This window comes from Gopherus evgoodei, chromosome 7 (genome assembly GCF_007399415.2).
Source record: "Gopherus evgoodei ecotype Sinaloan lineage chromosome 7, rGopEvg1_v1.p, whole genome shotgun sequence".
Taxonomy (NCBI): Eukaryota; Metazoa; Chordata; order Testudines; family Testudinidae; genus Gopherus; species Gopherus evgoodei.
This window is the reverse complement of record NC_044328.1, coordinates 92,288,946-92,301,461: the sequence shown is the minus strand read 5'-3', so window position 1 is coordinate 92,301,461 and position 12,516 is coordinate 92,288,946. Positions and strand designations below refer to the sequence as shown.

The following is a 12,516-nucleotide window of genomic DNA, read 5'->3' as shown; positions in this document are numbered from 1 at the left end:
GCTCCCCCCCAATTAAATGCAGTCCACTGTTTTTAGAAGTGTGTATCCAGTAGAAATGAAAATCTGTAAAATATTCTATTTTGCAGTTTATTTTAATATCAAATAATTATACCATGACAAAAGTTGGGACAAATATAAGATCTCTTGCAGGATTATATTTTGGTTATTTTTAATTGCCAGATAATTTGTCAGATTGGGCTCAATATCAGGTGGTCACCCCAGCATCCAAAACTGAAACATTAACTAGGTAATGAGGGTAAAAGGCTTGCAGGCTTCTTCACACAGGCATCAACTATTACACAGTCAAAGAAACAGTATGCTCTTGCACATAAGTAGTGACCAGTGTGGAGACAATTCAGAAAGAGAACACAAAACATTTAGTCCATAATCTGGGCCTTCCATCCCTCTCAGAGTGGTCTCTCTCTCATGTGTACACACATAATTTGGAATAGGCCCTTCCTTCTTCCTGTGATCCCACATTGCTATGTCTGGGTGCCTGGCTGTAGGTTATTTTCAGCCTGTGAAGAGATGTGTTCCCTCTCCATTTGTGGCAGCCTCTACTATGCATGCCTCCTCCCTTTCATTTCCTTGTGTTTTGATTGCAGCTGGAAGGCCCCTGTGCAGGTTTGAGAGCAAGTGCTGTGAGGCAGGGCTGATTAATTCTCTGAATCCCTGCGTTGGCCTAGCATCAGGTTTTATAAACCCCATTACTCCACCGCAGTATATTAAGAACATGGTTCCCGGGGACTTTACTCAAACTAATGGAGGGCAGTTACACCAGCAATCAATGATGACGGATAGTTGTGCCAAAGCATTTGAATTAGGACATCCCCCCAGGACTGATCCTATAACTGATAACAGTACACAAATGAAGCTTCTTATCAAGCTCATCTGCAGCAGGAGTAGACTATCATCTGTAATAAAACTTTAGAGTGAGAGGGTACATGCTATGATATTTCTCTTAATCAGATATCAGTGGGATGCAGGGAACGTGTTGTCTATCTACAGACTGGTTAGTTAAATCTAAGCCACCTCACTTGTGATCTTTGAGACGGGAGACTGTCACAAAGGTCATAGCAGCTTTATATCAACAAACATGCTCCTGTTTGAAGATACGAGAATATGCAATTATTTCCTTCTGCTCTGGTCTCAAAAAATATGCATTGATGGTTAGAAGGCTTCTTCTTATATTCATTTCTAAAATCAATACAGTTAGTTGTATCTACACGCTGAACCTTAGAGCTACAGACCTTCCTACAAAATATCCTTGCAGTAAGCATCCTCTTTTCTCTCAGATTTACTTTCCAACAGGATATAGAGAATTCTACATCCCCTTCCCAACTTATGTATTGATAAGGAAGCCCAAATAACACCTTCTGAAAGAGGGCTCAGTTAACATGTAACTGAGAAGTTCATAGTGAGTGCAATAAATACTGCAGTTTTTGAAGTTACAAATGAGTGTCATATACAATATTTAAAAATTCTAAATGTACTGCAGATACTGAAAGTGTGCCAAGACTTACTCACGTAGGCAGTGTAGTTGTAGCTGTGTCAGTCCCAGGATATTAGAGAGAGACAAGGCGGGTGAGGCAATATCTTTTGCTGGGCCATCTTGTTTCCCTAAAGTGTACTGTGACTGAATCAGCTCTCTGGTCACAGCTGCTCCAATCACACAATGCAGAACAGAGCTGGTTAAACAAGAGCTGTGCCTAATTTGTGGGTGGAGGACAACTGAAAGGCTAATTACGCCATTAGGCAGAGGCTACAAAGAGGCACAGGAAGGAAGCAGAAAGGGAGGGATGAGATGAGAACTATTACCCTTCCCTGTTTGCTACAGGAGCTTAGGGCTCCCTAGGACTGTTGGAGCAGAGCTCTATATAGTCTGAAGGTGGTGGGAACCCACACTGTAAACAAACTGCACAAGGTGTTTGACCAGCACAAGGGTCTCTGAGAAGTTCATGAGCTGGAGCAGAGGCAGGAACCAAGAAGGCCCTGTCACATTTACTCATGTGAATAGTTCCACTGAAGCCAATGGAACCACTGACATTCTTCTTTCTAGACAAATCTCAGAACCAGAACTTGATTCTCACCTTCAAAACAGTCAAAAATGCTCCTCTTCTTGAAATATTGTCATTCGTTGAGTAACACAGTGGCCACCACCCAAGTACCCCCTTATGACCAGGGGTCCCTCTGCCTCGGTTTTCCCCTTCTTCAGGGCTCCTTAAACTCTACACAATCACTCTTTCAATGACCGCCCTTTTGGGAGGCCTATGGGAGTTTTTTTGGTCAAATTAACAAAAGTTCCCAAAAACAAAATAAGAAATCTTGCACCCAGCCTGAAGCTGGGCACAGCCACTCCTCCCTGCCATACTGTACCTTCCTCAGGGATCACTGCAGGAGGCGCTCTCTCCTTACAGCTTCACTTTGTAGTCCCCTGCTAGCTCTGCCCTCACTGAAACTCTGTGATATTTTATAGCCCATGTGCAGCCCCACCTCCTTATCTGGCTCAACTGGGAGCACCTGCTCTGGCTGGACCATGGCTTCCATTATTCTGTTCTCTCCTGGTTTTCCCCTTACCTGTGTAAACACTCCTTCGATGTGTCTTTTGGATGATCCTTCTCATCCTCCCACCAACTTTCTGTGGGAGTTTCACAGAGCTCCTTGGCCCTTTCTCTTCTCCCGCTGAACCTCATCTGAGTAATCTGATCCACAAACACAAATTCATTTGTCATCTCTACATGGATGACACACAGATCTAACTCTGTACTTCAGACCTGTCTCCTGTCCAAACTAAAGTCTTGGTCGGTCTCTCTGACATCTACTCCTGGATATCTAGCCACCAGCTCAAGCTTAACATGGCTGAAACAGATTTGTTAATCTTCCTCCACAAACCCTTCACCCTATCTCCTTTCTTGGTTACTGGGGAGTATCACCACCCTGATTGACAATCAGGCCCATAACTTAGGAGTCTTTTTTGACTCTGGCCTCTCTCTAGGTCTTCACATCCAAGCTATGTCTAAGTCTTGCAGATTCTTACTGCACGACATCTGAGATACGGCCTTTCCTACCCATCCACATAGCTAGAACTTTCATCTCACTTCTCTATTATTATTGTAACATCCTTTTCTCTAGCCTTGACATATGCAATCTTGCCCCACTCAAATCCATTAAGAACACTGCTGCAAAGAAAAGGTTCCTAGCCTGTCACTTTCCAACCTTCCACTGGGTCCCCATTCTCTATCACACCAAACATAAGCTGCTTGTCTTCACTTTCAAGGCCCTTCACAGCTTACCTCTCACCACCTCAAATCTATCATTCATTACTGAAATGTTTACTTCCAACTCCCATCAGACTATGAGGCCAGTCTCCATTGCCCACTTAAATTTTCCAACAAGCACCTTTGTGCTTTCTCTCATGCTGACCCTCATGCTTGGGAGAAGCTTCCTGTAAACATTCACAAAGCCACATCATTGTTCTCCTTCAAATCCCTCCTCAGAACTTCCCTTTGCCATGATATCTAAAAAAACTTGACAACTATTATGCTACTGATGTGCTGAGACCACTGCCCACCTGCTGACCAATACTGTTTCACTGTTTTCTTATACTCTGTTGGTCTGTCTGAATCCATCTGTTGTCTTGTCTTACACTTAGACTGTATACTTTTGGGGGCAAGAGACATCTTTTTTGTTCTGCTTTTGTACAGTGCCTAGCACAATGAGATTCTGGTTCATGACTGGGACTTCTAGAGACTAGAACATATAAACCAGTCAATCAAAAACCCAACACAACCTAGAGTTGCAGAACCAGACCCTACACTAAACAGGTCAGTAGTACCTCTTAATAACAAGACAGTTAAAGCCAAAAAAAAGTTAGAAGTCTATTTTCTTCACCACTTCACCACATAGACAATGAAAATATACTGCTCAATTTAATTTCTTTTGTAGGGAGTGACATTCTGTTTCTTGTGCACTAACCTACTGCTGTTTGTGCTTACAACATGATGAGGAATGGTTTGCTTTTAAATGACTTTTAATTAATCTTATAAAAAGAAAATCTCCTGTTCATGCAGAAATCCTCCTATCCATCCTAAAACCCTTTTAAAAATAAATGTATTTTGGATCTAAAACAAGGTGAATGTACCACTAAAGCAGTTGGCAGTATTCTAAGCACCAAGGAGGATTCAGCTAGGGCATCGGATGGGTTACTTATAACATGCACCTAGAGAGCATCAGAAGACAGCTGTAACGTAAGTGCCTTTCCTTTCTGGTTTTATTTTAAATTTAAAAGGGAAAAATATCTTCTGTTATACGTAAATAATCCATCCCATTCTTTTACTGTGTGTTTTGTGTTAAGCACTTTGGGGGAAAAAATACTGGAGCTGCAATGATATTAAGCTATATTAAATCCTAAAAACATTGCTTCTTTCATAGTTTCTCATAAATTGTAGATTTCCTTCCACTTTCTTCTTCTTTATCTCCAGTGGTTCTTCTTCAACTGACAACTTCTTATGCATAAATTCACATTGTTCCAACATTTTCTTCATAACAATCAGAATGAGAAGCTTTTTAATTTAAAATGAAAGCTTAAATTTTGAATTTCCACACATGCAAAAAATACAAGGCCCTGTCCATAACTTCCCATTCTTAAGTGTGGACAAAAAGTTTGCAACATGGGAAGAAGCTTTGAAATAGCCTCAGTGAGAGTTCTCCCGGGGGGTACCAGTTAGTAAACTTATATGTTACAGATTAGTGATTTGTCTTGTTTTTTCGTAGATTAATGTAGAGAGGAAAGGATTTCAGAAGAGAGAATGAGTGAGTAAAAGATGGAAAACTGGAGGAACCATCCATATACTCTTTTGGAAAATTCATACCAGGGACATATTTAAAAGACAAAAAAATTCCCATGGCCACTTACTAAAAAAAGAGAAGTCATATTTCACAATAATGAAGCAGTCTGGGGGACCATCTTTCATGGATGCAAGGTCTCAGTAATAAAGTGACTTTTAAGAGTAAAGAAAACTCCAAAACAATTTGAACAGCATTTTAACCAATAAGGCAGTGTATACAAATTAACTCAAGTTAACAAATTGAACTGCACAATCTCTTCAGCCAAAAATTAGCTGCTCATAACTGAACTGAAATAGTTATAAGTAGAACACGGCTTCCTATTTTCCTTTTGTGTTGCTCTAAGAAACTCTTTACATTTATACTTAATGTTGAAAGACAGATGAAGAGGATATAGATGGCTATAATGGAAATATTTCTTTCATTCAAGGTCCTACAATACCCTTCAGTTGCAGAAAAGCCAGCAGACAAGCTATGAATACAGCTAGACATCTCAGGATACTGATGACATAAACTACTTGAACTGTGCTCTTGTAAGTACCATGCACCTTTTCCTCCATGCTTGACTCATGCAAAATTATCACTGAATTCAATGGGAATTTTGTCCAAGAAAGAACTACAGGATTAGACTATATAACACATTTTATGCACCCCCCTCCACCAACACTGAGCGTATGTTTACACTACGGGATTATTCCGATTTTACATAAACTGGTTTGGTAAAACAGATTGTATAAAGTCGAGTGCACGCCGCCACACTAAGCACATTAATTCGGTGGTGTGCGTCCATGTACTGAAGCTACCGTCAATTTCTGGAGCGTTGCACTGTGGGTAGCTATCCTGTAGCTATCCCATAGTTCCTGCAGTCTCCCCCGCCCATTGGAATTCTGGGTTGAGATCCCAATGCATGATGGTGCAAAAACAGTGTCGCAGGTGATTCTAGGTAAATATCATCACTCAATCCTTCCTCCGTGAAAGCAACGGCAGACAATCATTTTGCGCCCTTTTTCCCCTGGATTGCCCTGGCAGACGCCATAGCATGGCAACCATGGAGCCTGTTTTGCCTGTTGTCACTGTCACCGTATGTGTACTGGATGCTGCTGACAGAGGCGGTACTGCAGTGCTACACAGCAGCATTCATTTGCCTTTGCAAGGTAGCAGAGATGGTTACCATCCCTATTGCACCGTCTGTCATTGTAAATTGGTGATGAGATGACGGTTATCAATCATTTTGTACCATTTGCAATTGGAAATTGGCGATGACGGTTAGCAATCATTTTGTACCATCTGCTGCTGTTATGCTGTCATGCTGAGGTCGGCCAGGGGCGCATGGACAAAAATAGGAATGGCTCCCCGGATCATTCCCTTCTTTATGTTTTGTCTAAAAATAGAGTCAGTCCTGCCTAGAATATGAGGCAAGTCTACTAGAGAGCCAGAGAGCACAGCCACTTCGGGTCAGAGCCCCAGAGATCCCGCAGAAATGATGAGCTGCATGCCATTCTAGAGGGTGCCCCTGCAACAACCCCACCCGTTACTTCCCTCCTTCCCCAACCCTCCTGGGCTACCACTGCAATGTTCCCCCATTTGTGTGATGAAGTAATAAAGAATGCAGGAATAAGAAACACTAACTTTTTAGCAAGATAAAAAGAGGGGGAGGCAGCCTCCAGCTGCTATGATAGTCCAGGCATGACATTAAAGGGTGGGGGGGAGAGGAGCGCAGCCTCCCGCTGCTATGATAGTCCAGGGAGTACAGAATCTTTTCTTTAGACACGAAAGTGGGGCGGGGGCTGATGGAGCTCAGGCTCCAGCTGCTATGATGAGGTCGGTTACCAAGCATTTTGTACCGTCTGCCAGGAATGACAGGGAGTCATTCCCATTTTTACCCAGGCGCCCCCGGCCAACCTCACCGAGGCCAGCCAGGAGCACTCACGGGCTGATCACGGTTTTCCACCATTTTGTACCGTCTGCCGTCAGGAAAGGAAGGGGAGGGGATGCTGCTGTTCAGCACCACAGCACCGTGTCTACCAGCAGCATGCAGTAGACATATGGTGACACTGAAAAATGGCAAGAAATGATTTTTTTCCCCTTTCTTTCGGGGGGAAGAAGAGGGGTAAATTGACGAGATATACCCTGAACCACCCTGAATAATGTTTTTGACCCTACAGGTATTGGGAGCTCAGGCAAGAATGCAAATGCTTTTCAGAGACTGCGGGGACTGTGAGATAGCTGGGGTCCTCAGTACCCCCTCCCTCTCTCCATGAGCGTCCATTTGATTCTTTGGCTTTCCATTACACTTGCCACACAGCACTGTGCTGTGGACTCTGTATCATAGCCTGGAGATTTTTTCAAATGCTTTGTCATTTCGTCTTCTGTAACGGAGCTCTGATAGAACAGATTTGTCTCCCCATACAGAGATCAGATCCAGTATCTCCCGTACAGTCAATGCTGGAGCTTTTTTTGGATTTGGACTGCATCACCACCCGGGCTGATCAGAGCTCCACATTGGGCAAACAGGAAATGCAATTCAAAAGTTTGCGGGGTTTTTCCTGTCTACCTGGCAAGTGCACCCGAGTTCAGATTGCTTTCCAGACCAGTCACAGTGGTGCACTGTGGGATACTGCTCGGAGACCAATACCGTCGATTTGCGGCCACACTAACCCTAATCCAACGTTGCAATACCGATTTCAGCGCTACTCCTCTCGTCGAGGAGGAGTACAGAAATCGGTTTTGTGGACGGATGAAGGGTTAAATCAGTTTAATGCTATTAAATTCGGTTTAAACGTGTAGTGTAGACCAGGTTTTATACACATGCAGTATATTCTACATAGAAAACTAAAAAAGTTATTTCCCCAAGTATCCCAAGTAATATGAATTGGAAAGAAATAGATACATGACACATGATTGAGGATATGGTAGTCCAGTATTTAGGAAACTGGACTAGAAGTCAAGAGATCTAGGTTTTATTCCCAGCTCTGCCACTAACCGTGTGACCTTGGGCAAGTCATTTCACCTCTCAGTCTCCTCCATCTCTAGAAAGGTGATATTGGTAGCTTCCTTTGTAAAACACCGGATTTAATACCATTAATTATAATAAGAAGCTTTTATTTCCTCCACAGATCTTAAAGCATCTGCATGACTATAAATCAGAATCTTTTTACAACGAATTACTTATTACTGTGTTACACTCATACATCTTACAGGGTTCTAAACTAGATGTATGAACTCAGGAAAGGGACCTGAGCATCATTGTAGACACCCCAATGAAGATCTCTCTCCTCAATGTGTAGGTGTGGTCCAAAAAAGCCAAATAAAAGGAATTGGATGGAGAATAATACAGAGAATATTATAATACCTTTATATAAATCCATTGTGTTGCCTCATTTGGGTGCTGTGTACAGTACATGTCACCCCATCTCAGAGATATTGCAGAAAGAGAGACCAGGATAAGATCTATGTGGTAGTGAAAGGGAAAGAGGAATCCTATTTACCTTTTAGGAGGTTCTTACACCTTACTCTGCAGCATCTGGTTCTGGCCACTGAGCCAGATCTAATCCACACCAGCATTTCCTACATTTCTATAAAGGCTATAACCAAATACAGTTATGCACATTCAAGCTATAAAATAAGGACAGTGTAACTCCACACGTTAAAAGCAGCTTTCTAAGCTGTTCTCTCATATTAAACCAAACCTGTATTTATATACCAGCCTAAAATACAAGATAAACCCCAAACAACTCAATTTATTTCTCAAATAGCTACTTATCTGTCTCAGAATATGATCTTTTTCCTGTGTTATTTGACAGTAGTTCTACATACACCTCATTTTGTCAAACTGCATGTCTTTGCATCATACAACACAGGGTCTAGCTAACATCATGATTACAGAACAGAATAGCATGTAGTAATTCATCTATTACGAGAGCAAGTTGAAATATTTTTAAATATTTATTCAGGTTAGCCTTCATCATGCATATCTTGTTTTTCTTCCTGCTAGTCTAATTATATGGAAGTTCAACAAATATCTACGTGGATTTCCATCATTTTAAAAGGTACAAAGCCACTAATACTTATTTACTTTTGAAATCTATTTGCATTTAGGCACTTATTTAAAAGCTTGTAATTACAAAGTGGCTATTTCTTGGGGTGGAGGGGCAGGAGGAGAAGCTAGGCCAAATAGAATTTTAAAAACCACCACCAAACTGAGACTCTAAACTGTTCTTTCCAGAAGTCCTATGTATTGTTTCCACAGAAAGGAAGAATGAAATAAACAGAAATATATACACTTGTGAACACATCTGCTCTCCTAACAGTGATGCACAAGCAGTCATACCCAATGTACATTTCAAAACAGAGTTTATCAGAACTAGCAAGTCTTGGTAAAGACAGATTCAGTTAACTGTTATTGCACTATAAACCTGCTGAAATTACAATGCCTGTACATTAACCTGGACAACCTCATCATTACAAATACATAGGCTGATGCTGATAGGTATGGAAAGGCCTCACCAAGGACTGACTTTACTGGACAAGCAATTTAGGGATATTTGATTTTTGAAATTGGGATTTGTACACTGTGGAAATACTTTTTTCTTTGTATTAGGTTTCAAGAAAAATAAAGATTGCCTATTTATAACTTCAGACTACAAGACAATGAGTTGTGTCCATGGAAGGTTAAGTAACTGCTCTGATTGGGCATACTGGTTTTCTTCTACCCAACAGATAAAACCATTTTCTGCCTAACATTTAAAGCATATAATTCAATTTTCTTTGTCACAAATTTAGAATATTATTGTTCTTTCTCTAATCTTAATGCATTTATTTTTTAAATTTGATTTCAAATACTGTATTAAGATAGGATTTTTATTTACTTTTAACCATTAAGCTACTTGTGGTTTTTCCTCCATTTAAACATAAAACATCTTGTAAAATTGGTTTTGAAATATGATCCTGACTGTAAATAAAATGTTGTTTGATTAAAAATAAACATATACTTAGACTCCATTAATAAAACAATTTCTACACATTATAAAAAAACTTGCCTTACTGATTTTAGCTGGCATTAATAAGCAGTGTTCAGAAACTGTATGTTGTCATTATGATGCTGACTGCAATACAACACATCATGTCTGTACACATTACATGAGGTAAGTTAATAAATGGAATGAATAAACAAGCACATGGCCTGTCTACATGATACATCATGGCACGTATCATCCTCATGTATGGCGTTCTGACATGAATTAGTGATAAAGAGTTCTCATAGATTTATAAACACCACTACTGGTCATAATTAGACACAAGAAGAAATAATAGGTCAACATATCAATTTCTCAATCTTACTTCATTATGATTAAACTAGAAGCAAAATAGCCAGACACAACAACAAGAGCTAAAAAGTTAATTCTTAAACCCTAATTATGTAATTCTACAATGATGGGCAAAACGTTTAGGCTGGCTATCAGTATTCATATTAATCAATATACAAGCCATGTGAATTTTAAACACTGCAACATCATTGCGAAGACCTGCATGAAAACAAGTCCACTCATACATATGAATATGTGCACTTGCATATTCATACTACAGTCACATACAAATCAGACATATATCCTATCTGTCTAGAGTATTCCCACGTTTACACAAGATGAAAATAACTTTTGATCTCATTAGAGTATAAAGTGTATTCTTCCCCAGTAGAGTAAATGTATTCCATGAAGTACATTTCTAAAAAATTGCTTTAATTCCCTTTTATGTACCTTGGCATTTGATAGCTTTTGATTCATCTTCCAAAGCTACAATTGATTTTTCTACAGCCACCAACCAATTTGACTCTGCTTTCAAAAGGGGAAGGGAAGGAGGGTTCAGAACAGAAATGAAATAGTTGTGTCTCTCACATGCTAGCTCCAAAGCTAACCATCGTCTCAAGCTTAGAGTCCATGCAAACTGACCATCTGCAACTGCAAAGAACAACCGGTTCTGACACTATCTTCGCACCCCAAAGCGGGTGAGTTTCAGGCACTTCTGTAATCCCTGCATGAGCCAGCCCTGGAAAGCAGGGTGCTTCCCACTCCACTCAAAGGTGAGCCCTCGCCACTGAAGTAAACAGACATTCCGAGGCACCAGAGCCACCCACCACCTGGCCATTAAAAGTAAGGGGGGGAGAAGGGCTGTTTATAGACATTAACACCGTGAGAGAGGGGAGGCAGAATGGGGGGGGGGCGCGTGTGGAGGCTGAAAGGGGGACACCTACCAGTCCGTGTGCGGCTCCTCAATGACCAGCAGCAGCTTGAACTTTTTGGCTGCAGCTGAGGAAGCGGCGGATGCCACGTCCACCAAGCCGGCCGAGGCTGCCGTCTGCTTCACGGCATTAGAGAGGGAGCTGAAGAAGCTGCTGCCCGCCGACTGCTGCGGCTGCTGCTGGGGTGGCGCCGACTGCGGCTGCTGCCTGCGCTCCGCGGCCGGGGAGGCGGCTGCAGGAGCCGCAGAGGAGGCAGAAGGAGGCGGCGGCTGCTGGGGCTCCGGCCGCTGCAGGTCGGTCATGTAGCCATTGGGCAGGTTGGCGATGAAGCTGCTGTCCGAGAGCCTGCGCCGCAGAAAGTTCATCATCTGGCCGGGATCCGGGGAGCTGCTGGCGAGAGTGCGGCGAGGAGGAGAGACGGGCGGCGCGCTCCGCTCCTGCTCGGGCGCTGCGCGGTGCAGGCGGACTCGCTCGCAGGCTGCAGCCCCAATGAGGAGAGGCTCTGCCTTCGCTAGAGCAGCGGGGCCGGCGGCTGCTTCCCTCCCCCTGCTTCCTCCAGTCTCTAGGTGGCAGCCGCCCAAGGCTGGTCTGCCGTGAGCGCGCAGCGGGCCCGAGGCAGGGCTGGGCTGGGCTGGGCTGGGCTAACGCCTTGCGGAGCCCCAGCCTCAGAGCGCCGGAGGGGTCCCAGGAGCAGTCGGCTCAGCCCCGCATCCCGCACAGCCCCCTGCGCTGCTTCAGAGGCCTCCACAGCCGCAGTGCACAGCCCCCCGCCAAGGCCGGGCCCACCGCTCCTCCGGGGCAGAGTGACCCACCCCCGGCACCGAACCGTTCCTCGGGGCCCTTCCCAGGCAACACACGCTGCCAGGGGGAGGGGAGACAGCCCTCTCTCCCGCCCTACGAGGTAACACAGCGCTGCACGGGGCGGAGGGGGCACTCCTCTGCCAGGAGGGCTCAGCTGCACAGAGCTGACACCTCCCCCCTGGGCCTAGGGCTGCACAGGGGGTTTTGGGGGGCCAGAGCAGATCTGAAACTGAGGCCCCTCTGCCCTTGCAGAAAGATTACCAGGAGGGGAAGCTCTGGGAGGGGGACAAGACTGGAGAGAGCCATACACTGCACCACACCTCAAACCCCCTCCTCCCAGCGGTGGCTTCTCTTGTATGGGGCTGGGCCTGGCTCCCCACTCTGGACCTTGTGTGCAGGGTAGGCTTTGGGCCTATTCCACCAATTCCCCTGAATTGGGCCCTGCACCCAGTGAGAATCCCTTCCCTGACTAGAAACCCCTTTTTAATTTTTATTCACCTGGCGGCGCTCCGGGTCTTCAGTGGCACTTCGGCGACGGGTCCTTCACTCGCTCCAGGTCTTCAGTGGCACTTCAGTGGCAGGTTCTTCAATGGCACCGAAGACCTGAAGCGAGTGAAGGATCCGCCGGCGAA

General features: G+C 43.8%; 1 protein-coding gene across 2 annotated transcripts in view; it reads right to left on the bottom strand.

The window, feature by feature from the left end:
• The window catches only part of SYN2 (synapsin II), a 435,882-nt gene extending 424,322 nt beyond the window's left edge, over positions 1 to 11,560 (bottom strand). Inside the window, exon 1 of one of the 2 annotated variants that reach the window (XM_030569938.1) lies at positions 11,096 to 11,560. In XM_030569938.1, coding sequence (XP_030425798.1) covers positions 11,096 to 11,451 — 356 coding nt within the window. In that variant the 5' untranslated portion in view covers positions 11,452 to 11,560. Of the gene's footprint in view, positions 1 to 10,601; positions 10,625 to 11,095 lie in introns of those variants that run through there. The other variant, XM_030569939.1, reaches the window with a different exon arrangement.
• Positions 11,561 to 12,516: the final 956 nt, after the last annotated feature.